The 26,004-nt window shown below is 43.8% G+C and overlaps 1 protein-coding gene across 1 annotated transcript in view; it reads right to left on the reverse strand.

Moving 5' to 3' along the window:
- Positions 1-400: 400 nt before the first annotated feature.
- Positions 401-26,004, reverse strand: part of qars1 (glutaminyl-tRNA synthetase 1) — an 84,775-nt gene continuing 59,171 nt past the window's right edge. The window contains exons 16-24 of the mRNA XM_060835283.1: positions 24,431-24,568; positions 17,430-17,517; positions 14,034-14,177; positions 13,347-13,451; positions 12,948-13,040; positions 8,263-8,390; positions 6,934-7,000; positions 2,668-2,793; positions 401-1,844 (exon numbers count right to left, since the gene is read on the reverse strand). Coding sequence (XP_060691266.1) covers positions 1,794-1,844; positions 2,668-2,793; positions 6,934-7,000; positions 8,263-8,390; positions 12,948-13,040; positions 13,347-13,451; positions 14,034-14,177; positions 17,430-17,517; positions 24,431-24,568 — 940 coding nt within the window. The 3' untranslated portion in view covers positions 401-1,793. The remainder of the gene's footprint in view (positions 1,845-2,667; positions 2,794-6,933; positions 7,001-8,262; positions 8,391-12,947; positions 13,041-13,346; positions 13,452-14,033; positions 14,178-17,429; positions 17,518-24,430; positions 24,569-26,004) is intronic.

Here is a 26,004-nt window from a genome sequence, read left to right on the forward strand (position 1 = left end):
AGAGGGGAGAGGATTGTGGGAAGGATTCCAGGATGGTGATGCAGCGACGAAGGAACAGCAACATACAATCAGTCAGGAGTGCTGGTGCAGAATCCATGACAGTCAGTATCCTGGAGGAAAGCCATCCCAACTGTTTGAAAATGCTGCAACCTCCTGGCCTGAGTCCCAGGCCAGCTCTGCACCAGCTGATCCACTTGCTAAGCAATTTCAGAATTTATTGCTTTGCTCTAATCTTCATTATTTTTGGCACCAGAGCAGCAGCAGCTCCAACACCAACATCACTGACACTGTGGCGTCTGCCACATGGCACTGCACAGAAGAATAGAATACAACACCTTTGGAAAGCACCAACCAAATGTCCCTTCATAGCAGATTTTATCATAACCATTACAATAGAGAGGGCAGCATAAAATTCCTTTTTATTTCAGTAAAGCTGTTACAAAGCCCAAAATTAATCCTTGTCATTCTGATAGCTTGAGTTGAACAGTGGAAGTAAACGGGGGATGCGAGAGCCAGAGCAGAGAGAGCGAGAAAGGGAGTACGCCAATAGGGTAAACAAAGAGAAGGGGATAGGAAGTGATGGGGAAGACAGAGAGAGAGAGAGAGAGAGAGAGAGAGAGAAATAGAAAGGAACTGGTGAGGTGAGGGCACCGGAGCAAAAGTGACGGGGGGTGAGGAGGGGAAAAGAGAGGAAATAGAGGGATCAAGAGAGAGGAAGAGGAAGAGTTTGATTACTCGGGTTTTACGGGAATAATTATTTTAGTTTTGAGACAGCAGTGAAACTAGTTTTAAGGCATGATTGGACATTGCCCATGAGGGTGAATTGTGCCTGGCACAATTATATGTATTAACTGTACCCCTGACACCAAGGCAAATCTGTGCTCTAATCCACTGTAAACGAAACAGATGTGACATCTCACCAGCATTGCAAATCACAGGGGCCCAAATAATGACCATCAATCATTCACTTATTGAATTCATCAGCACTCTGTCTGCAAGAGAATCAAACCATTTGTTTAAATGGTAAATGGAGTGCAGTACAAGGCACTCTCTTCCAGCTCACACTTAACTAGAAATGTCAGAACAAGTGTGACCAAATACCTGAGGTGTCCAAACAACTTGCAACAGGCAATATCTGTAGCTGCCACTCCAGTCACTGACTGTAAACTGTCCCCTTTGTGCCCAAGCTCCTTAGGGCACTGACAGAGGTAACCCTGGGACACTGCACTGTGGTGCTACAAACATTCTGACTGCTCTTGGCTATGGCTGAGCACGGAACAGGTTCAGGACATCACACATCAGCGATCAGCCAAAGATGAGTAAATGTTCCAAACACTTGACAAGGTAATGAACCTATCTCAGGATTAACTGACAGGCTGCATATTTCTAGCACTGTCCCTTTTCATTTCTCCATATCTGAGATTTTTATGAAAATTTATCAGAGTACAATCAATTTACGTTGGTTCATTTTTCTGCAGCTTGATGTCTGTGTTTCACTCCAGATCACAGCCAGAGCTAAATCTGCTGGGTTCAGCAACGTCAGCAAAAGGGGCAGGAGTGGAAGGGGCTGACTATCCGAGTTTAATAAAGAGTAGATCATTTGAAAGCAGAAAAGTTGTCACTGCTTCAACTTGAACGCTGAACTCTGATTTTGAATTTTTTGGGCAAGGAACAGGAAGTGAGTTTCTCCATCACTCGTGTCAGCAGCAGCAAGGCCAGGAAAACACCATGACGTTTGGTAAAAGATTGAAGCATCTGGATGGAACTCAAGTGTCATATGGACATGTAGCACTTCAGATCTTTCCAGGATCCTCCTTCAGCATCACAGTCCTGTTAAACACCAACTGTAGAGGAAGAAACATTCACAGACGTTAACTTGAGACAGAAAATCAGACAATGCAGAAGAGACTAGATGACTAACAACATGAATACCTGCTTCAACATTCTCCATCCACTGCTAGTGCTCAGCAGCAGTGTGTGCTATCTATGAGATGCAATGCAGAAATTCACTAAGGCTTCTTAGACAGCACCTTCCAAACCCATGATCACTTCAATCTGGACAAGGGCAGCTATTACATAGGAACACCAACCCCTGCAAGTTCACCTCATCATCCTGAATTGAAAATGTATTGGTGTTCATTCATTGTTGCTGGGTCAAAATCCTGAAATTCCCTCTCTAAGGGCAGATGGACTGCAGCAGGTCAAGGCGGCAGCTCACCCCCACCTTCTCAAGGGGCAACTAGGGATAGGGTAATAAATACTGAGCCCAGCCAGCGAAGACCATATCCCATGAGTTAATTTGAAAACAGTCTGAGCATTTGCTGAATCTTGGGAGGCTGGTTACAACTATAATAAGTCAGAGATTGTGCTCGGGGTGGGGTACACACACAGGAAGTGATTTTAAATTGAGCATAAACTGATTTCCAGGTCCCCATGCAAATTGATGAAACAAATAGAAAATTGGTGAGTATCTCCAATGGGCACTTCAACTGGATGCATATGTCACCATGGGTGTATGTATGTATGCATGCACGGAGGTGACTATGAGGGGCCAGTGGTGACACTGGTATAAATACATTATCACTTTTACAAGACAGTTTCTCAAAATTGTGCAGTTGAAGCCCCACTAGTGAGCCTGATGAAGATACAAACAAACACTACACCAACCTTCTGGTCAGTGCTGTCCAGATCCACAGAGAAGTAGCCAACACGCTCAAACTGAAACTTGTCAAATGCCTTGGCATTTTTTACAGATACATCCAGCATTGCATCTTCAATAATCTTCAGGGAGTTCTAGAGAAAGAGAAATGACCGAGTTGTTTTCTGAGGCTTTTATTTGAGAGAAGTATCTGAAGCATTTTCAAAATGTTCAGGAACAGGTATTTTGGATTTATATAGTTCTAGCCCACATCCTCAGGACATCACAATGCACTTTACAATCAATTAATTATTGCTTTTGCACACAGTTACCCCCACATACAGGCAAGTGATGGTGATCATCTAAAACAGCCTCTGTTACAGCAAGTGGGAGTTTCCACACTCCTCAGACTACGATGCAGCTTACCATAACTTTGTCCAGTGCAATTAGGGATGGGCAGTACTGTAAACACTGACCTTGCCAGTGATGCCAACACCTCAAACAAATAAAAACTTGCCAAATTCTTTACATTCTTCCAGAAACAGAATGCAGATACAGCACGCCATGAAGTCAGACCTGTACTTTTTTGATCAACTTTTATATAAATGTCCTTGCACTTGACTCGAAGCCCTGGATCTCACATACCTTCTTCAGCCATTTCTCAATTGTCTCACCATCTTCAATAATTTGTTCACACATATCCCTATGTCTCATTGCTCCTGGAGCGCTTACAGAATTACAAACAGCAAACATTATTTAATCTGTATCTTACAAACTGGCACTCTCGATAAATTGGCAAACATTATACAACTCAAACACCACAAAATTTACTGTATTATCGCAATCTCTGCGATGTACAAGGAGTCAGTTGAGGGTTTAACTGAGAAGGTTCTCTTTATTTATGTTGTAAGTGTAACAGTGGTCTGCATTTGCCCTGCATTAGAACATAGAACATAGAACAATACAGCACAGAACAGGCCCTTCGGCCCACGATGTTGTGCCGAACATCTATCCTAGATTAAGCACCCATCCATGTACCTATCCAATTGCCGCTTAAAGGTCGCCAATGATTCTGACTCTACCACTCCCACGGGTAGCGCATTCCATGCCCCCACCACTCTCTGGGTAAAGAACCCACCCCTGACATCTCCCCTATACCTTCCACCCTTCACCTTAAATTTATGTCCCCTTGTAACACACTGTTGTACCCGGGGAAAAAGTTTCTGACTGTCTACTCTATCTATTCCTCTGATCATCTTATAAACCTCTATCAAGTCACCCCTCATCCTTCGCCGTTCCAACGAGAAGAGGCCGAGAACTCTCAATCTATCCTCGTACGACCTATTCTCCATTCCAGGCAACATCCTGGTAAATCTTCTCTGCACCCTCTCCAAAGCTTCCACATCTTTCCTAAAGTGAGGCGACCAGAACTGCACACAGTACTCCAAATGTGGCCTAACCAAAGTCCTGTACAGCTGCAACATCACTTCACGACTCTTGAATTCAATCCCTCTGCTAATGAATGCTAATACACCATAGGCCTTCTTACAAGCTCTATCCACCTGAGTGGCAACTTTCAAAGATCTATGTACATAGACCCCAAGATCCCTCTGTTCCTCCACCTGACTAAGAACCCTACCGTTAACCCTGGATTCCGCATTCTTATTTGTTCTTCCAAAATGGACAACCTCACACTTGACAGGGTTGAACTCCATCTGCCACTCCTCAGCCCAGCTCTGCATCATATCTAAGTCCCTTTGCAGCCGACAATAGCCCTCCTCACTGTCCACAACTCCACCAATCTTCGTATCGTCTGCAAATTTACTGACCCACCCTTCGACTCACTCATCCAAGTCATTAATAAAAATTACAAACAGCAGAGGACCCAGAACTGATCCCTGCGGAACTCCACTTGTAACTGGGCTCCAGGCTGAATATTTACCATCTACCACCACTCTCTGACTTCGACCGGTTAGCCAGTTTTCTATCCAATTGGCCAAATTTCCCTCTATCCCATGCCTCCTGACTTTCCGCATAAGCCTACCATGGGGAACCTTATCAAATGCCTTACTAAAATCCATGTACACTACATCCACTGCTCTACCCTCATCCACATGCTTGGTCACCTCCTCAAAGAATTGTTTTTATTACTTAGTGTGTGTTTTTACAATGATCACCTGGAACCCCTAATAGCCAGAATATTTGATCAACCAATACAGGGATGCTGGTTAATAAAAGGTTTGCTGTACTTTATTTTATAATCCCTCTCTCCATTCATTTTACGAAAATGCTTCACTTCACATTTCCTTACATGAAATTTCATCTGCCTCATTCTGATCATTCCTCCTACCTTCCATCATCCTTCTCACATTAGCTTTTGGTTCTCTATAGATTTTGAAATTATGCCCAATAAACCCAAATCCAGGTCACTGATATAGATCAGAGCCCTGGGCAATCCCACCTCCAATCAAAAAACAGCCATTCATCACTGCTCTCTTTTTCCTGTCACTCAGCCAACTTCATATCCACGAACCCACTGTTCCTTCCATTTCATGGGCTTTAGCTTTGCTGGCAGGCTGGTTCTGAGGCCCACTATTGTCAACCACATCAATCCCCTCTGTCACCTCATCAAACGATATCACGAGCTTCTTCAGTATTCTTGAAAAACTCCAGCAATTCTGTTTACAGCATTAGCAAAACAGGAGTCAATGGGAATGATGGGAGTGAGGGGAAATCTCTGTAGTGGCTGGTGTCTACCTGAAGCAAAGAAAGATTGTTGTTTTGGGAGATCAAACATCTCAGCTCCAGGACATCGATGCAGGAGTTCTTCAGGGTAGTGTCTGAGGCCCAAACCCCTTCAGCTGCTTCATCAATGAGTTTCCCTCCATCATAAAGACAGAAGTTGGGATACCTCTGATGACTGCACCATGTTCAACACCATTTGAGACTTAGATACTGAAGAGGACCATGTCCAAATGCAGCAGGACATCCAGGTTTGGGCTGACAAATGGCAAGTGATGTTTGTGCTACAAAAGTGACCATCTCTAACAAGAGAGAATCTAACCGTCATACTTGACATTGAATGACAGAGTTGATAGTGTAGTGCTGGAAAAGCACAGCAGGTCAGGCAGCATCCGAGGAGCAAGAGAATCGATGTTTCGGACATAAGCCCTTCATCAAGAATCTGATCATACAATGACATCGCCATTACTATATCCCCCACCATCAACATTCTGGAGCTTGCCATTCACCAGAAACTCAACTGAATTCGCCATATCAACACAGTGGCTACAGGAGCAGGCCAGAGGCTGGGCATCCTACAGCAAGTAACTCAGCTCTGGACTCCCAAGGCGTGTCCACCATCTACAAGATACAAGTCAGGATTGTAATGGAATACTCTCCACTTGCCTGCATGGGTGCAGCTCCACCAACACTCAATAAGTTTGTCATTGTTCAGGACAAAGTAGCATGCTTGATTTGCATTATATCAACAAACATCTACTCCCTCAATCCCCAATGTTCAGTAAGCAGCAATGTGTACTGTATTATCTACAAGATGCGCTGCAGAAATTATTCAAAAGATCCTCAGGCAACACCTTCCAAACTCACAATCACTTCCATCTAGAAGAGAAGGGCAGTAGATACATGGGAATGCCACCCCCTGCAAGTTCACCACTAGGCCACAGGTGGACCACTGGGCAAAATCCTGAAACTTCCTCTCCATGGCACTGTGGGCCAACCTACAGCACATGGACTGCAGCAGCTCATCCCCACCTTCTCAAAGGCACTATGGATGGACGTTAAATGCTGGTCTTGCTAACTACATCTACATTCCATGAATATGTTTGATCGACAATGATGGTAGATGACTGGAACACACTGCCAGGAGGTGGTGGAAGCAGACAAGCAAAGTTTCAGAGGCATTTAGATAAACCCATGAACAGATGGAAGAGGCGGGATACAGATTATGTGCAGGCAGATGGGATTAGCTTAGAATGGCATCATGATCAGCATGGATGTGGTGGACCAATGGATCTGGTCCTTGGCTGTACTGTTCTACGTGCTAATCCTCAAGCCTCCAGCACAGAATGATCCAGTCGACCCAAGGATAGCAACACATCTTCCAACTGTTCATTTCCAAGCATACACACATACCACCATTTACCATGAATCTCAAACCATTCCAAAGGACCCTACACTGCTCACTTTGCAAGTTCAATAAATCCTAGTCCAAATGTTCCACTAGTGGAACAGAAATGTAACCTTGGATAAGCATCAGTCATTGGGACACTCACTGGGTTAATATCACTGAGGAAGCCTCCTGGCACATCGCTGGGGTCCTCAGGACATTTATGGAGGAAGCTGCAAATACAAAATAAACAGGAATTTAATGTCAACTTCAGACAACAGCTAACAGTTCAAAAATAACACCATAAAGACCCTTTGAATTTAATATTGCTTTGAGGACTGTGAAAAAATCAAGTTATGTGAGCAGAACTGGAGTGATTCCTTTAAAAGAGGTGTTGAAACTATGGACATTGGAATTTTTAAAAAAAAGGCTGTGTGTAAATCATGTGACTGGCATTAACTGCTTGATTTTCATCAGACCCTCGCTGGGACGGTTTTGGAGAAGTTTTGCTTCATCTGGCTCAGTTGTGGGAAAGCTTGCTCAGAACAAGTTGGTCAGCTGAATTCTCCCATTGTTTTTATAAAAAGCCCTCTTGTTGAGTGCAAGATGAAACCTATCTGTCTGACCCAAAATCTACTGTAACCCCTGATCTTTGCACTTCCCTTAATGTGGAGAAGATGTTTGTCTATGTTACCTAAACCTCTCAGTCTTGTACACCTCTTAAATCTCCCATGCTCCAAGGAGAACAGCACCAGGTTTTCCAATTTAACTCAAAGTACACTGGGGATAATATGATGAAATTACAAGGATGGCACACACAGTTGTATTCCCTCGGGTTTTGTGATGAGTGATTTATATATATTAAATTCATTTTCTTTTCAAGAAGAGTTTGTATTTCAAACTAGTGTTTCTCTACTTTCTGATGAAGTTGTTTAACAATGAAATAGGCTAGTCTTTTCAAATCTATGAGTTTGAATCAGTGTATCAAAGAGCAGACAATTGCAGGTGTCCTAAAACATTAATGAAAGATGGTTTATGTTGTGAGATACACAGTGGGCGGCACGGTGGCGAGCACTGCTGCCTCACAGCGCCAGAGACCTGGGTTTGATTCCTGCCTCAGGCAACTGTCTGTATGGAGTTTGCACATTCTCCCCGTGTCTGTGTGGGTTTCCTCCGGGTGTACAGGTTAGGTGAATCGGCCATGCTAAATTGCCCGTAGTGTTAGGTGAAGGGGTAAACGTAGGGGAATGGGCCTGGGTGGTTTGCTCTTCGGAGAGTCGATGTGGACTTGTTGGGCTGAAGGGCCTGTTTTCACACTAAGTAATCTAATCTAATTTTACAACAGGCACAGAGAAAACATTAGTTCAGAAGCTAGAATGAGCACCTTTTATAAAAAGAAATGCTGTAAGCTTCTGAATTCAATTCAAAGGAGACTTGACTAAGTAAGATGCAAGAATAATTGTGTACAATTTACACTCCCTCAGATACAACTTACAGTCTCTCATAAAGTCGTAGCTCACAGACGAGAGGATTTGACACCCAGTGAATAAAGGCCTTCGGTTTCTCAGAAGTCTCCGATTTCGTGCAAGTTGCCTCCAACTCAACCACTTTCCCATTTTTATTCTGTTAAGTGCAAAATACAATTAAGTGAAACTTTTCCTGTTGATTGGATCCCACCAGTTTGAATCTCCCCAGAGGGGTTGTGACAGTCTTGTCGAATGAAAACTGTTAAACAAGTTAGACTGTCTGCTTTCTGTAATTTATAACCAACCTGAGGACCAGCCAACCTCCAAACATCACATTATTGCCGTCCCAAACAGCAGACACTACAGGCCAAGGGGAGCCCGTGTATGAGGCCTATGGATGATACAGCATAAACACAGCTGATAAGCACAACCCACTGAGGAGGGAACAGACTGCTACATGGGAACTAAGAGGCTGGAACAGAGGCAGAAAGATTCTTAGCTTCTGATTAAGAAACTATACTTCCCACGCTGCTGGTTGCTTCCACGGACATAACACTCCTTTCAGTCAGTGCTGTACTGTTCTGTGTTCTAAGCCTAGACCAGTCTAAAGAACTGCAGACAACGTCCATCACCAAGACCCAAGCCCATTGGTTGAGTGGTCTGTCAATTAGAATAGTCAGTGTCTAAAACAACCAGTCAAAGCAGACAATTGGGTGGCACAGTGGTTAGCACTGCTGCCTCAGTGCCAGAAACCCGGGTTCAATTCCTGCATCAGGCAACTGTCTGTGTGGAGATTGCACGTTCTCCCTGTGTCTGCGTGGGTTTCCTCTGGGTGCTCGGGTTTCCTCCCACAGTCCAAAGATGTGCAGGTTAGGTGGATTGGCCATGCTAAATTGTCCGTAGTGTTAGGTGAAGGGGTAAATGTAGGGGAATGGGCCTGGGTGGTTTGCTCTTTGGAGGGTCGGTGTGGACTTGTTGGGCCGAAGGGCCTGTTTTCACACTAAGTAATCTAAGCTAATCCAATTTGACAAGTGACCCAGCCAATGACTACTGTTCTGAAGCCTGTTTCCATGCTGTATGACTCTAAGGGTGGTAATTGGCCAAATAGAATGTATAAGATTTCCAGGTCTTTCCTTTTTTGACCTTATGTTGGACTATTCCATTAGATCTGGTTTAAAGTTGATACAGCATGAGGTGAGGCGAAGTACAACCTCGTATCATGCCTCATCTCTACCCTAGAAGGTTCTTCTCGATCCCCACCATCCACGCTGCATATGGTATTGTCTTGGGCTATGCCAATGCAACCCATCATTTCCATCTTCTCATTTACTCTCAATGACCCACTGACCCACACCAAACCCTGTATCCCAAACCAACCTCTTCCCACCTTCTCAAAATAAAAGCAAAGATGAGAGAGGGCAAGTGAATGAGTGGGTGGAGAGAGCATGCGAGAGAGAGAGAACCTGGAAACTGGTAATAATCTGGAAACCCATGTTTACACAGACACACTGAACCTGGGCAGCTGCTTCAGGGCTTCTTGCTGAAAGGGACAACAAGAGACTTGCAAGAAGTCGGACTGCTTTAGAGAAGCGGCAAAAAAGGTCATTTTCATTCAATAGAAACAAGAAGTGTTAGAACTGTTCAGCATGTCTGGTGGCACTATAGAGAGAGAGAGAGAGCGAGAGAGAGCGAGAGAGAGCGCGAGAGCGAGAAAAGACACACCGACACACACACGTGTCAGTCTCCCTGTTAGATTTTGGAGCTGAAATGTTAATCTTGTTTTTCTCTCTCCAGGTGCTGCCTTGACTGCTGAGTATTTCCAGTACTTTGCTTTCCCTTAATGTGCTGGACCCTTATAAGCATGGCTCGTTTCAATTTAAAACAAGCAAATCTTTATCAGTCAACCTGAAATCTAATTTTTGAGTTTTGCTGAAAGACGTCTGGCACTCATCAGGACATTTTGCAAGAATAACAATTCACGGGGAAAGCTAACACTTATTGTATGTGAGTAGAATGCCACTTGGTTAGTCTGTGAACTCTGACTGGTAGTGGGCTTTCCTTGGAGAATGCACACATCAGTGCTGATTGACAATTAACTGCCAGGAGAAAGTGAGGGCTGCAGATGCTGGCGATCAGAGCCAAAAATGTGTTGCTGGAAAAGTGCAGCAGGTCAGGCAGCATCCAGGAACAGGAGATTCGATGTTTCGGGCTTGGACGTTCCTTGGATGCTGCCTGACCTGCTGCGCTTTTCCAGCAACACATTTTCAGCGAATTAACTGCCAGGATTTATTTAAACCACAGGGTGTCTGGTTGGTCAGGAGGGCCAAATATATGTAAGTGCACCAGAAAGTGAAATAATCGGACAATCCTAAATTGTCAGCATAGGTCTTTGCGCACACAGAATTATTCAACAAGTGTTGTCCAATTGTGGAATCATACCTAATGTTTGACAATCTGTTGTGAGTTTTGAAAGCATGTGTGGGTTGGTACTTTGCTTACTGCAAACAACAAAGAGATATGCTTTTTGATATGATCTATCAGTCTTTCAGAGGTACAGCTTACATTCCTGACATCACACCAGCACAAAACGTATATTCTAGATTACCGATTTCAGAGATAGACCGAACATTGTTCTGCCTTGACAGCCACATCCTATTAGTGACAATCACCATTCAGTTCACATACTGCAGCAGTGTGACACAGCCATCGTTCACACGTCTGAGATACCTTACACTTACAAGGTCCATCGGAGGTGGGCTGGACACTTTTCAGGACCAAGTGCAACCACCTTTGGATCTTTCCTGAGTTTGTGAGTAATAACCGTCACCATGGTAACCATTCTGCTGCAGGATAACCTGGATGTGCTCTATTTCAGCATCACATTTTCATGGTAAACATATGGCCTGGCCTCTACTGAAAAGGTTGCTAAAAGGCCAATATTATGTGCAAGGAACTCTTGGTATCACAGCATGTATACTGGTTAATAATGTTCTGTTTTTAATAGACACCAGTAGAGAATCTCTAGCTAATTTCTCAGTTAGGACATTGAGGAAAGGGAGCTCCTTTGACCATATCGTTTCAACCATGATCCGTTTATCGAACTGAGTTGCTTCAATAGATGATCACATTGTAAACAGTACCCATTTAAAACACTCATTATAAACTCAGTTAGACAGATGTAGTTTGGCAATGTAATTACAGATACCACTAATCACATAAATCTCTCTAACCATACTTTGTCTCCGAGCATGGAGTCTGCCTTTGCACACAGTTTTAATTTTGGTCTGCTTTCATCCTTTATCAAACGGAAAAAGAGTTATTTGCTGAATTTGAACTTCTCGACTCCAAGCTATCCCACCACACACTCACGTCCATTGAACACGAGGAATCCCTGAAGGTTTGCCTATCTGATTGAGTGCGTGCATACTCTAGAATTCCAAATGACTTGTCCAATTTTCACACACGATGTAAGTGCCTGGCAGAAACACAACAAACAGACTGCAACAGTCATCCTTAACAAGAATGACTATACCAATCAATTACATGCTCTTCCGAATGACAGGTCTGAATTTGTATCCATTGGAACTGTCACGCTGCATGAATACAGACTCAACAGCAACTATTTGAGTTTTTTTTCTGGACTTTGCTGGCTCATTTCTCAGGGCAATGCTCCGAGTTAAAGTCAACCTGTCTGGTTTAACATTTAAATAAATAACATTTAAATTGGGGGCAGCACAGTGGCTCAGTGGTTAGCACTGCTGCCTCACAGCACCAGGGTCCCAGGTTTGATTCCAGCCTTGGGCGACTGTCTGTGTGGGTGTCCACGTGGGTTTCCTCTGGGTGTTCCGGTTTCCTCCCACAATCCAAAGATGCGCAGTTAAGTGAATTGGCCATGCTAAATTACCCATAGGGTTAGGTGTATTAGTCAGGGGGAAATGGGTCTGGGTGGGTTACTCTTCAGAGGGTTGGTGTGGACTTGTTGGGCCGAAGGGCCTGTTTCCACACTGTAGGGAATCTAATCTAATCTAATCCAAAGCATTGGTCAGTGCATTCTCCATGGCAACAACTCCTTCAATCAGAATCCATTGTCAATAAGGAACACACTTCCTTCATGCTGTACAAATGTTGGCTTTCCCCCTAAATTGGTATTCTTGCAAATCGTCCTGAAGAGTCCAAGATGAAAAGCATCAACAGAATGTTATTTACACCAATACAGTTGTGTGTAATTGTTTGCAAAGCCATGGTTGGAAGATGCATCATACAATCAAAGAGCTTTGTTAAAAGAGACACAGGGTAGAGAGGCCTGAGTTTGAGAGATATACCGTGAGTAATATCTGTCACCAGGGTAACCATTCTGCTGCAGGATAACCTTGATGAGCTCTATTTCAGCATCACGTTTTCATGGTAAACATATGGCCTGGGCTCTACTGAAATTTAGCTTCGCTAAATCTCCATAAACATTTCAAATCCTCAGTGACTATCGTTCCCAATCCTGAGCACCTAAAGATTTTTTTTTGGTTGGGGGTGGGGGGTGGAGGGGACCAAGAGAATTTTGGGGTGAGGGTCTGTATAGGCAAGGGTCAGGGATGCAGACAAGGGTTAAGGAGGCAGGAGAGTTGGGTGCGAGGGGGAGAGATGGTTAAGATCAGACATACCACTGCCCCATGATTTCTGTCCCTAGCTGTACCTGCGCTCACTGACAACAGACACTTACCTTGATAACTCTCTGCACTGAGATGACAAAGCCAGCATGTCGCAGTCCGACTGATTGCTCAGGGGTCAGTCGCTTATAGCCCTTCTCTGTCACCTGAACACAAAGCAAAAGTGGATCAATGTCAGTGGCATACAGAAAACACCAACTAAGAGAAACAGGAATCTCAGCCCATAGACTCCAAGTGATCCAGGCCACCATGTAACATATTACCAGAAGGCATGGTGCTCACGTGGAGGACTCAGTTGCTGCACAGATGAAGAATTGCAGCCTGACCAGGCAAGCTCGTAGTAAATCACCCAGTTACTGCCAAAGCTGATTCCGAGTCACGATCACTTGCTGAACCCAGAGCTTGGGTCAGCACAGCACGAAGAAACAGACCCCACAAGTGCAGTGCCTTACCTCCCGGAAATCAGACTGCTCAATGTAGATGGTGGAAGTGATCAGCACCGTGTGGAATCCCTTATTTTCATCTGCTGGGAAGTTTGGAACAGAGATTTTCAGTGGCTGAGGGAAAGAAAGGACAGTATCATGAGGAGCAGCAGCACAACATTCTCATACGGTTGCTGCCCTGAGGAAGCAATGCACATATACCTATTGCTCCGGTCAGTCTGGGCACGTGCAGACAGGCACACAGACAGATACTGGGTGTACAGAGTGGTCAAGGCTGGATCCTCAGGGTCTCAGAAAGAAGGGAACAAAGGGCTTGGGAGGTTGACAGCTGGGGAAGAGGATGAGTGGCTGGGTGAACAGCTATGTGGGGACACATTAATGGGTTGGGCACATGGGGATGAAGGAGTCAGAAGAATTGGCAAGCAAAGCAGCAGTGTTTGAAAAACATCACACAATGTCCACTTGCAATGTGGTTCTTGGTGCGTAACTATGCTAAAACATGGAGGCAGCACTACACTGCTACATTATTGATCATACATGCTCACTTGAAAATGCCTCGCTGGAATGCCCTTGGTTTCGGGGGCGGGGGAGGAGGTGGCGTGGAGAAGAAGTGGGTTGGTGGTGTTTGTATTTTAAGAACAACATGTACTGAGGAACAGGAGCAGACTGCCCAGCAACATAACACACAGATATTACCTGGTCAGATGGGAAGTTTGTAATAATCACTTTCAGTGGTTCAAGAATAGCCATTGCCCGAGGTGCTGTCTCATTTAGAATGTCTCGTACACATGACTCCAGCAGATGAGGTTCCATTGTTGTCTGAGCAACTGTTACCCCAACCTGTGGGAGAAAGAGGGAAAGTAACCATCGACTGACATACCATAGCAGCTGAGTTCCTCCAGCACCTCCTGCTTTTATTGCAGGTTGCTTTTAGTCAACAGAAGTGTAAGTCAGTCTGGGTGAAGCTAAGAAGCAACACAAGGTAAAAATAAATTAGTAGGAATTGTCGATAGTTCGCCAAACAATAATCAAGTCACCACAATCTTACCAGACCATAGGGCTGCTCTCTCAAGAGAGACAACTAGTATTGACTTAATCTGACAGCCACCACACATCTGGCAGGGGGAGGGGGTGGTTGAGAAGGAGAATCCTTCACGGTAACCCCTGCTGGTGTGGGGATTGAACCCACACTATTGGCATCACACTGCTTTGCAATACAACCATTCAGCCAACTGAGCTAAACTGGGGATGGAACTACGTAGGAAATATGAGGTGCATGCGACAAGAGTGCAAAAGTAATCATTCATGATTTTAACTATATATAGACAGGGCAAACCACAGCTACAATAATAATGGTGGAAGAATTCCTGAAGTTACACAAGATGGATTTTTAACCAAACTGTTAAGGAATCAACTCAGGGACAAACTTTCCTAGATTAAACCTCTCTCATTGCACAGAGTCAATGAATAATTTTGAAGTGAGAGTCCTTTAGGGAAAAAGTGACTGTAACATGATAAAATTTTTTTACTGGTAAAGAAACTGAAGTAATCCAATCCAACCTGGGTTCTAAATCTAGGACAATAGATAAACAGTTGCAACAGATAAAAGTGGATAGTGGATAGGCAATGACTAATACTTTAGGAATGAATGCATTGCATCAGTCATACTTTCACTTTGGGCTAAAGCACCCACAAGAAAAGTGGCTAACTATGTCTAACAAAACAAATTAGGGATAGTATTAGATCCAAAGAGCAATAATATTCCTAGAAAGTTGTGAGAAAAGTAGCAAGCCTGAGGATTGGGAGAAGTTTGGAATTCAGCAAAGGAGGACCCGGAGGTTGATTAAGAGGGGAGAAATAGAATGAGATTTAACTTCCAAAGTACATCAAAGCACAGGGCAACAGCTTCTGGAAGTATGTAAAAAGAAAAAGATTAGTGAAGAGAAATATAAGGCCCTTACAGTCTAAAGCAGGTGAATTGATAATGTAGAACAAGAAAATAGCAGATAAACAACTACTTTAGTTCTATTTTTATAAAAGGCAATAGAGGTAACTTCCAGGAATACTAGGGAATTGTCTATTAGAGAAGGCGATATTAACAGAAACTAGTATTGCTTTAAAAAAAGGTTGAGTAATTATTGGGACTGAAAGTTGCTAAATCCCCAGGGCCTGCTAATCTTCACTGCAGGGTGCAAAGGGGAAATGGTGGATGTACTTATCGTTATCTTCTAAAACTTTTATCTTTGTAAACTGTGGAACAGTTCCAGCAGATTGGCGGATAGAAATGTAACCCCAGTGTTTAAAAAAAAAGGAGAGTGAGTGAACAGAGGCTGATAAATGAGTTAGCCAAGGGAGGAGGGAATATGCTGGAATCCATTATAAAGGGTGTGATAAAAAGGACATTTAGAAGTGACAAATAGGATCAGACAAAGTCAACAGGATTTATGACAACAAACTCACTGGAGATTTTTCTTCTTAAGGTCATAACCAGGAGAATAAATACAGGTGAACCAATGGGTGTGGTACATCTGGATCCTTAGAAGGCTTTTGATCAAGTCCCATACTGGTTCCTGCGTAGTACCAAAGCTCGTAGGATTGTTGGTGATATATTAGCACAGATTGAAATTTGGATGTAGGTTTGCTCACTGAGCTGGAAGATTGAAACTTGAATAGCAGACAGGAATAAATGGGCCATTTTTAGAGGGGAAAGGAGCAGCTGGGGATCATTACCTGAGCCCCAGCTATTCACAATATATATCAATGATTTGGATGGGGGATTCACATGTAACATTTCCAAGTCTGCTGATGGCACTAAACTGGGCAGGAATGCGAATGGAGAGGTGCATATTATGAGCCTTCAAGGTGATTTTAGACAAATTGAATGAGTAAGAAAACACATGGCAGATACAGTACAACGTGGCCAAATGTGAATTGTCCACTTTGGTCCAAAAAACACAAACAGCAGAGTGTTATTTAAATGGTGATAAATTGTGAAGTGTTGATGTACAAAGGGACCTGGGTATCCCTGTACACCAGTCACTGAAAGCAAGAACTCAGAAAGCAGTTTGGAAGACAAATTGCCTTAATTGCAATAGAATTCGAGTACAAATTCAAGAATGTCTTGTTGTAGCTGTACAGGGCCTTGGTGAGATTACACCTGGAGTATTATGTGCAGTTTTGGTCTCTTTACCAAAGAAAAGATATACTTACTTGTCTCATGAGAGGGAACGCAGTAAAACGTCACCAGACTGATTCCTGTGATGGCAAATTTGATGTATGATGGTTAACTGGACCTGCATTCCCTGGGGTTTAGAAAAATGATCCCAATGAAATGTATCATAGGGCTGGACAGACTGGATGCAAAGATGATGTTTCCCCTGTCTGGGGAACCAGAACAAGGGGTCACAGTCTCAGGACACAGGCTAAGCCTGAGGTGAGTAGCAGTCTCTTTATTTAGAGGGTGGTGAACCTGCTCTATAACAAAGCTGTGGAGGTTAAGTCACTGAATAAATTTAGGAAAGAAAATGTGTGGGACACCATTAAGAAAGAGGATCAATCCTGATCATAGCAAATCGTACAGCGGGCTCAACAGATGAATGGCCTACACCTGCTCCTATTTTCTTCAGGCCAAATTACCTCAATCTGAGGGCTAGAAATCATTTAGAAGAATATCCCAAGGCAAAATGAACAGACCCTACCACTGTTGCTGACAATGGCTATTTCAAATTGTGCCTGACAGCAGTCGGAGTTAGAGTTGAAAAGTGTGGCACTGGAAAAGCACAGCAGATCAGGCAGCATCCATGGGGGGAGGACAGTCAACGTTTCGGGCATAAACCCTTCACCAGGAATGACATTCCTGATGAAGAGCTTATGCCCGAGCCATTGACTCGCCTGCTCATTGAATGCTGCCAGTCCTGCTGTGCTTTTCCAGCACCACACTTTTCGACGTTGACTCTCCAGCATCTGCATTCCTCACGTTTCCTCAGCCTGAGTTTCTCGGTCATACAGCCTCCAGTGCATTCAAACAGCAGTGGTAATTCAAGTTGTAAACAGGTAAGCAGGTCAGGTATCTAATAACATCGAACACCTCACCTTTGCACAGAAGCTGTTGATTGCCTCAGGAGGGAAGCCTCTCCTACGAAGTGCGGTCAGTGTAAACAATCGGGGATCATCCCAGTCCCTGCAGGAGACAAGACACAAACAAACAGGAACAGCTGTACACACAGCAGCACTTCCAGCTCCTCCTTTACTCAATAGGTTTTTGGTTTATTTATCAGATGGGAGTTGTTGACTAGGCCTGAGTTTATTGTCCAGTCCCATATGACAATGAAAAGATGATGGTGAGCCACCTTTTTAAACTGTTTCAGCTCTGTGTGGTGGGGGTACACAAACAATTGTTATTTGCCACTATTTATTGTTGAAAGAAAAAAGATATTGTCAAATTTTTCACACGACACTTGGAGTCATCAAGATACACAGCACATAAACAAACCTTTCTGTCCAATGCATCCATGCCGACCAGATATCCTAGGTGGCACAGTGGCTAGTACTGCTGTCTCACTGCACCAGGGACCTGGTTTCAATTCTAACCTTGGGCAACTGTCTGTGTGGAGTTTGCACATTCTCCCCGTATCTGAGCGGGTTTCCTCTAAGTGCTCCAATTTCCTCTCACAATCCAAAGATGCGCAGGTTAGGTGAATTGGTCATGCTGAATTGCCCAGTGTTCAAGGATGTGTAGGTTAGGTGCATTAGTCAGGAGTAAACATGGGGGAATGGGTCTGGGTGGGTCAGTCTTCAGAGGGTCAAAGTGGACTTGTTGACGTCTACTCAGTCATGGGTAGAATGTGAAAATTCCACACAAAGTTGCCAGAGGCTGGAATCAAACCTGGGTCTCTAGTGCTGTGAGCCACCGTGTCACTCAAAAAGACAGCATGGTCAGGAGAGAGAGAGTGCGTGCGAGAGAGTGAGAGGGGCGCACTCTCTGTCTCTCTCTCTCTGCGCGAGAGTGAGTATAAAACAATAGGAGTTGAGCTTGCAGAGAGCTGGGAGCTGAAAATTTCTTCTGCTTCATTGAATGAAAATTAATCAGAGCCAAGAGCCAGGGCAAAGATTTAACAAGAGCTGGCGTTAAGAGTCAAAGCATAAGTTTGTTTGCAAAGAAAATGGAAAAGTGACATTTTGTAATTTGTCCTGATCTTTTTAAACTAAAAGTGAACTATCAACACATCATGCACTCACATGGCTATCTGTTCCTGTAGCTCGTCAATATTATCTTCCATATTTTGCACATTTAAAGCAGATTAATACACCTTATTTATACTTTTAAAATATTACCTCACTCTGAACACAAAATCTTCTTGCTTCTTGTTCTAATGCCATGTGACTTTTTTTGCACCAAATACAATACCTTGTATACTTGTCATGCTGCCAATTTAGTTCAAATTATTTCCAATAATACTAGCAAACTGAGAGGGCATTGTTCCTGGTTCTATAAAGCTGCTACACATCCCTATTGCAAGAATATCAGAACTTCCCCAGAACTAGAAGTCCCAGCAATATGCATCCTCCGTCCAGAACCAGTCCTCTAGCAACACACCGTCTTTCCAGAAATAATACACTGACCCTGTTCAATCAAAGCAAAATACTGCAGATGTGGTAGCGGAGGTCATGAATGAAAACTTTGCTTCAGTATTCATTCTGGAGAAGGAGCTTGATGTTTGGGAGGACGGTGCAAAACAGACTGATGTCTAGAACAGGTTGATGTTGAGGTGGAGGATTTGCTGCAAATTTTGAAAAAACATAAGGTGGGATAAGTCCCCTCAGCCAGATGGAATATACCCAAGGTTCCTACAGGAAGCGAGGGCAGAGATTGCTGCACCTTTGGTAATGATCTTGGCATCTTCACTGTCCACTGGGGTAGTGCCAGATGATTGGAGGGTGGCAAATGTTATTCCCTTGTTCAAGAAAGGGAATAGGGATAATCCTGGGAACTACACACCAATCAGTCTTACGCCTGTGGTGGGCAAATTATTGGACAGGATTTTGAGAGACAAGATTTTATCACTTGGAAAAACATTGCTTGATTAGAGATAATTATCATAGTTTTGCGAGGGGCAGGTCATGCCTCACAAACCTTATTGAATTCTTTGAGGATGTGACAAAACACATTGATGAAGGTAGAGCAGTGGATGTGTTGGACATGGATTTTAGCAAGGCATTTGATTAGGTTCCCCATAATGGGCTCATTCAGAAAGTGAGGAGGCATGAGATACAGGGAAATCTGGCTGTCTGGGTACAGAATTGGGCAGAAGTGGGTACTGCAAATGCTGGAGATTAGACTCTAGACTAGTGTGGCCCTGGAAAAGAACAGCAAGTCAGGCAGCATCAGAGGAGCAGGAAAATCGATGTTTCGGGTAAAAGCCCTTCATCCCTGCTGTGTTGTTTCAGCATCACTAATCTGGATACAGAATTGGCTAGAAGACAGAGGTGATGATAGATGGAAAGTATTCAGCCCGGAGCTCGGTGACCAGTGGTGCTCCACAGGGATCAATTCTGGGACCTCTGCTCTTTGTGATTTTTAGAAATTACTTGGATGAGGAAGTGAAAGGGTGGGTAAGTAAGTTTGCTGCTGACACAAAGGTTGGTGGAGTAGGGGATAGTGTGGAGGGCTGATGTATGTTGCAACAGGACATTGAAAGGATGCAGAACTGGGCTGAGAAGTAGCAGATGGAGTTCAATCTGGAAAAGTGTGAAGTGATTCACTTTGCAATGTCAAATTTGAATGCAGATTACAGGGTTAAAGGCAAGATTCTTGGCTGTATGGAAGAACAGAGGGATCTTGGGGTCCATGTCCATAGATCCTCAAAATTGCCAACCAAGTTGATAGGGTTAAGGGAATGGTGTGTTGGCTTTCATTAGCAAGGGGATTGAGTCTAAGAGCCGCAAGGTTTTGCTACAGCTCTATAAAACCCTGGTTAGACCATACTTGGAATACTGTGCTCAGTTCTAGTGGCCTCATTATAGGAAAGATGTGAAAGCTTTCGAGAGGGTGTAGAGGAGATTTACCAGGATGTTGCCTGCACTGGACAGCATGTCTTATTAAGAAAGGTTGAGGGAGCTAAGGCATTTCTCATTGGAGTGAAGGAGGATAAGAGGTGATTTGATAGGGGTGTACAAGATGATGAGAGGCATAGACAGAGTGGATAGCTAGAGACATTTTCTCCATGACGGAAATGGCTATCACGAGGGGACATAATTTTAAGGTGATTGGAGAAAGGTTTAGGGGCAATGTCAGAGGTAGGTTCTTTACACAGAGAGTGGTGGGTCTGTGGAATGCACTGTCAGAAGTGGTAGTAGAGTCAGATATGGGTGTAGGTTTGCTCGCTGAGCTGTAGGTTTGATACCCAGACGTTTCATTACTTGGCTCGGTAACATCATCAGTGGCGACCTCCAAGTGAAGCGAAGCTGTTGTCTCCTGCTTTCTATTTATATCTGTCTCCTGGATGGGGTTCCTGGGGTTTGTGGTGATGTCATTTCCTGTTCGTTTTCTGGGGGGGTTGATAGATGGCATCTAGATCTATGTGTTTGTTGGAGTGCCAGGCCTCTAGGAATTCTCTGGCATGTCTTTGCTTAGCCTGTCCCAGGATAGATGTGTTGTCCCAGTCAAAATGGTGGTTTTTTTTCATCCGTGTGTAGGGCTACAAGAGAGACAGGGTCGTGTCTTTTTGTGGCTAGCTGGTGTTCCTGTATCCTGGTGGCTAACTTTCTTCCTGTTTGTCCTACGTAGTGTTTGTGGCAGTCCTTGCATGGAATTTTGTAGATGACGTTGGTTTTGTCCTTGGGTTGTACTGGGTCTTTTAAGTTTGTTAGTTTTTGTTTGAGAGTGTTGGTGGGTTTGTGTGTTACTAGGATTCCAAGGAGTCTTAGTAGTCTGGCTGTCATTTCTGAAACTTCTTTGATGGATGGTAAGGTGGTTAGGGTTTCTGGCTGTGTTTGGTCTGCCACTCCAACCACAACGCCATAAACAAACACGTAGATCTAGACACCATCTATGAACCCCTCAGAAAACAAACAGGAAGTGACATCACCCCAAACCCCAGGAATCCGACCCAGGAGAAAGATATAAATAGAAAGCAGGAGACAGCAGCTTCGCTTCACTTGGAGGTCGCCACTGATGATGTTACCGAGCCAGGTAATGAAACGTCTGGATATCAAACCTACAGCTCAGCGAGTAAATCTACACCCTAAACCTCAACCTGAGCTACAAACCTTCACAAACCTTGCAAAAAAAGTCAGATACATTAGGAACATTTAAGCGACTCTTGGATAGGCACATGGAAGATCTACAATGAAGGGGACGTAGGGGAGTTTGATCTTAGAGTAGGATGAAAGGTCAGCACAACATTGTGGCCTGAAGAACAGCAATGCACAGTGCAAGTTCTATGTTCTGTAGTCAGTTGGGGCCGAAGAATATCGCCCAATCCTTCTGTCTCTGGTCAATGCTCAGTGACTCATGTCATCACTGCTGTGTTATATGGAGCTCAGAATTTGGAGATGCCGGTGTTGGACTGGGGTGGACAAAGTTAAAAATCACACAACACCAGGTTTTAATCCAACAGGTTTAATTGGAAGCACTAGCAGCTACCTGTTGAAGAAGCGTCACTCCGAAAGCTAGGGTTTCCAATTAAACCTGTTGGACTATAACTTGGTGTTGTGTGACTTTTAACTATATGGTGCTCAGGCATTCTTTGTGTTTGACTAAGAATATCCCTCCAATGACAACAAGCAGGAGATAGAAGGCAACCTTCAGGTGATGATTAAAGAGACCCCATTCCTAAGTATCAAGGGAAAGGGTTCCTTGCAACTCTCAGATGATGAAAAGAAAATTGAAAAGAATTTCAACTGCACATTTCATGAGATTTGTTGCTCAGCAGGAACCCAGTGAGCTACCAGATGCCCTGAATATTTATTCGACACTCCAAATGACTGGGCGATGATGGAAGGAATGCTGTACCCCTCAGGGTCTGGTTGTGTCCTCTGAACAGGCTGGATTCAAAAGCTGCCCAGATTATGTGCGAGATTAGTATTGGACTGGTCAACTGGTGCCAGCTACTCTTAGACCAGCTTCATGTCAGAGATGAGATGTAATGATCTTATGAAAAATGTAGCTGCCAGAAAATCCCCCCAAATTAAAAGTTAAAATCCATATGCTCAAGAGCGTGTCCAGAATACTAAACCGTCGATAGGAAAGATCTGGGGAAAGTGCTGACATCTATCTGGGAAACAGGAGAAGAGGGAGTGATTGAGCATGTTGTCTGCTTTACCTTCACTTCATTGTGGGATGAAGACAGCTATTTACAGGAACTATCCAACTACTTCAAGACCACTCAATCTTCAACAGAATCTGGCTGTCCATCACAAATTAACACAAGTCAACTAAGCGAAGATTGGTTCCCTACAGGATCAGTCTCTTAGCAAATGAGGAAACAGGCGAAGATTTTTCTGCAATTCACCCAGTCTAACACGTGTTTGTGAAAACAACAGACTAACAGCTGCTGCAGATTTGCAATGCTTCAGTAGATGACAAAAGTATTACAAGACAATGTCAGAATTACTGGAGGAAAGGGAAAACAATATGCAGTTTATATTCCTGATAAATGCAATGCAAAACACATCAATAAAATGCATCTTTTTCCAACAGTATTCAAGGATTCTCAGTACTATTAGAGTGGAATGTAAAGACGTCAAGAGGAAGTAGTCTTGGCAAATCCTAAACTGAACATTGGTAAATATTTATTGTTGATTAAATATCACTTGATAGAATCAGAAGATGGTTGGAATTCAGACACTAACCCAAGGAACTCCTGCAGTGATGTAAACTGATGTCACACTAATCCGTGGGTCTGGATTTGTCTTATAATCTTACCACAGTACTCGTTTCATCACAACGTTCACTGTGATCATATTAACACTGTTACCATATCTTTATCTGTGACTTAAATCTACAGTGACTAAAGTGGTATTATCACTAATGCAAGGTGCTGCATTTTGGGAAAGCAAATCTTAGCAGGGACGTATACATTTAAATGGTAAGGTACTAGGGAGTGTGGCTGAACAAAGAGACCTTGGAGTGCAGGTTCATAGCTCCTTGAAAGTCGAGTCGCAGATAAATAGGATCGTGAAGGCGGCATTTGGTATGCTTTCCTTTACTGGTCAGAATATTGAGTACAGGAGTTGGGAGGTCATGTTGTGGCTGTACAGGACATTGGTTAGGCCACTGTTGGAATATTGTGTGCAATTCTGGTCTCCTTTCGATTGGAAAGATATTGTGAAACTTGAAAGGGTTCAGAAAAGATTTACAAGGATGTTGCCAGGGTTGGAGGATTTGAGCTATAGGGAGAGGCTGAACAGGCTGGGGCTGTTTTCCCTGGAGCGTCGGAGGCTGAGGGGTGATCTTATAGATGTTTACAAAATATGAGTGGCATGGATAGGGTAAACAGACAAAGTCTTTTCCCTGGGGTCGGGGAGTCCAGAAATAGAGGGCATAGGTTTAGGGTGAGAGGGGAAAGATATAAAAGACACCAAAGGGGCAACGTTTTCACACAGAGGGTGGTACGTGTATGGAATGAGCTGCCAGAGGAAGTGGTGGAGGCTGGTACAATTACAAAATTTAAGAGGCATTTGGATGGGTATACGAATAGGAAGGGTTTGGAGGGATATGGGCCGGGTGCTGGCAGATGGGACTAGATTAAGGGTCTGTTTCCATGCTGTACATCTGACTCTAATTAATCTAGAGATCTTATTTTTTGGGCAAAAAAAAAAGTCTGGTTGACTAATGTCCCTTAGGGAAGGAACTCTGCTGTACTTACCCGGTATGACCCACATCAGCCTCCACACCCACAGCAATGTGGTCAATTCTTAACTGCTCTCTGGGCAATTAGGGACAGGCGATGAATGCTGGCACAAACAACAACGCGCACGTGAATGGGAAAAAGCACCGCTCCCTGCAACTTGAATTGCAGCCAGTGCCCAGTACAATGTTTCTGTGTTACATTCTCAACCATAAATCGAATAGGATAAGTACAATCTGTTACCTTACAATACCAGACTCTACCAGCTTGATAATCTTTCTTTTTGATACGACTGTATAGTGCAGATTCAGCCGTCCATATTCCCACTGTACAGGACAGTACAGGTCCAGAGCATTACACAGCCAGTAGTAGGAGGACCGTCTGCAGAGAATACATTGGGTAAAGTCAGCACCTCAAACACAGTCTCCCACACAATTTCCCTTCCCTGTTAGGATATCAGTTTACTGTACAAGGAACCAATTCCTTCAGAACTGAGAAGGCATCAAACCAATGCTATCCTGATCAGACGATTTTGAATACAACAGCAAATATTACTTTAAAAAGTCCTTTCTGAACAATTTTAAAAGCCTGGCCCTTGCCACACAGCTCTTCCTTGATTGCAAGGAATGAGATGTTGTCTGATTAATTGTTCCTATCTAAAAACTGTGGACATTCATTGCAGTGGATTAAACAGTACAATGACTTTGAATCCAAGCTGTATGACAACATTAACATGGGATGTGAGGATTGCTGACTGGGCAGCATTTCTTGCCTGTCCCTAGTTGCCCTTGAGAAGGTGGGGGTGAGCTGCTTTCTGGAGTCCACGTGCTGTGGGTTGATTCACAATGCCATAACCAAGGGAATTCCAGGATTTTGACTCAGTGACAGTGACACTACATTTCCATGCCAGAATGGTGAGTGGCTTGGAGGGAAACTTGCAGGGGTTGTGTGTTCCCACATAGCTACTGTCCTTGTGCTTCAACACGAAAGTGCTGTCTGAAGATCTTTGGTGAATTTCTGCAGTGCATACTGTAGATGGTAGACACTGCTGCTACTGAGCGTGGGTGGAGGAAGGAATGGATGCTTATGGGGATGGTGCCAATCAAACAGGTTGCTTTGCCCTGGATGGTGTCAGGCTACTTGACTGTTCTTGGAGCTGCACCCATCACTCAAATGAAGAATACTCCATCACACCCTGACTTGTGCCTTGTAGATAGTGGACCGGCTCTGGAAAGTCAGGAAATGAGTCAGTTGCCAGTTTTCTTAGCCAATAAACAGCTTTTGTAGCCGCAGTATTCATATGGCTAGGCCAGATGGGTTTCTGGTCAATGGTAACCCCAGGTGTTGATAGTGGGGGATTCAGTGATGGTAACACCATTGAATGTCAAGGGGCAGTGGTGAGATCGTCTGTCATTGGAGATGATCGTTGCCTGGCATTTGTGTAGCACAAAAGTTATTTGGCATTTGTTCAAATGCAAAAGATTTGGAGAACATCAAAGCTTGGGCTGACATGGATGGATTCAGTGGATGTAGGTTTGCTTGTTGAGCTGGAAGGTTCATTTCCAGACGTTTCGTCACCATACTAGGTAACATCTTCACTGGGCCTACAGGCAAAGCACTGCTGATGAGTCCTACTTTCTATTTTTATGTTTAGGTGATTTAGGTCGGTGATGTCATTGCCTGTTCTTTTTCTCAGGGGGTGGCAGATGGGAGTCTAATTCGATGTGTTTGTTGATAAGAGTTCCAGTTGGAATGCCACGCTGCTAGGAATTCTCGTGCGTGTCTTTGTTTGGCTTGTCCTAGGATGGATGTGTTGT

Source organism: Hemiscyllium ocellatum, chromosome 14, assembly GCF_020745735.1.
Source record: "Hemiscyllium ocellatum isolate sHemOce1 chromosome 14, sHemOce1.pat.X.cur, whole genome shotgun sequence".
Taxonomy (NCBI): domain Eukaryota; kingdom Metazoa; phylum Chordata; class Chondrichthyes; order Orectolobiformes; family Hemiscylliidae; genus Hemiscyllium; species Hemiscyllium ocellatum.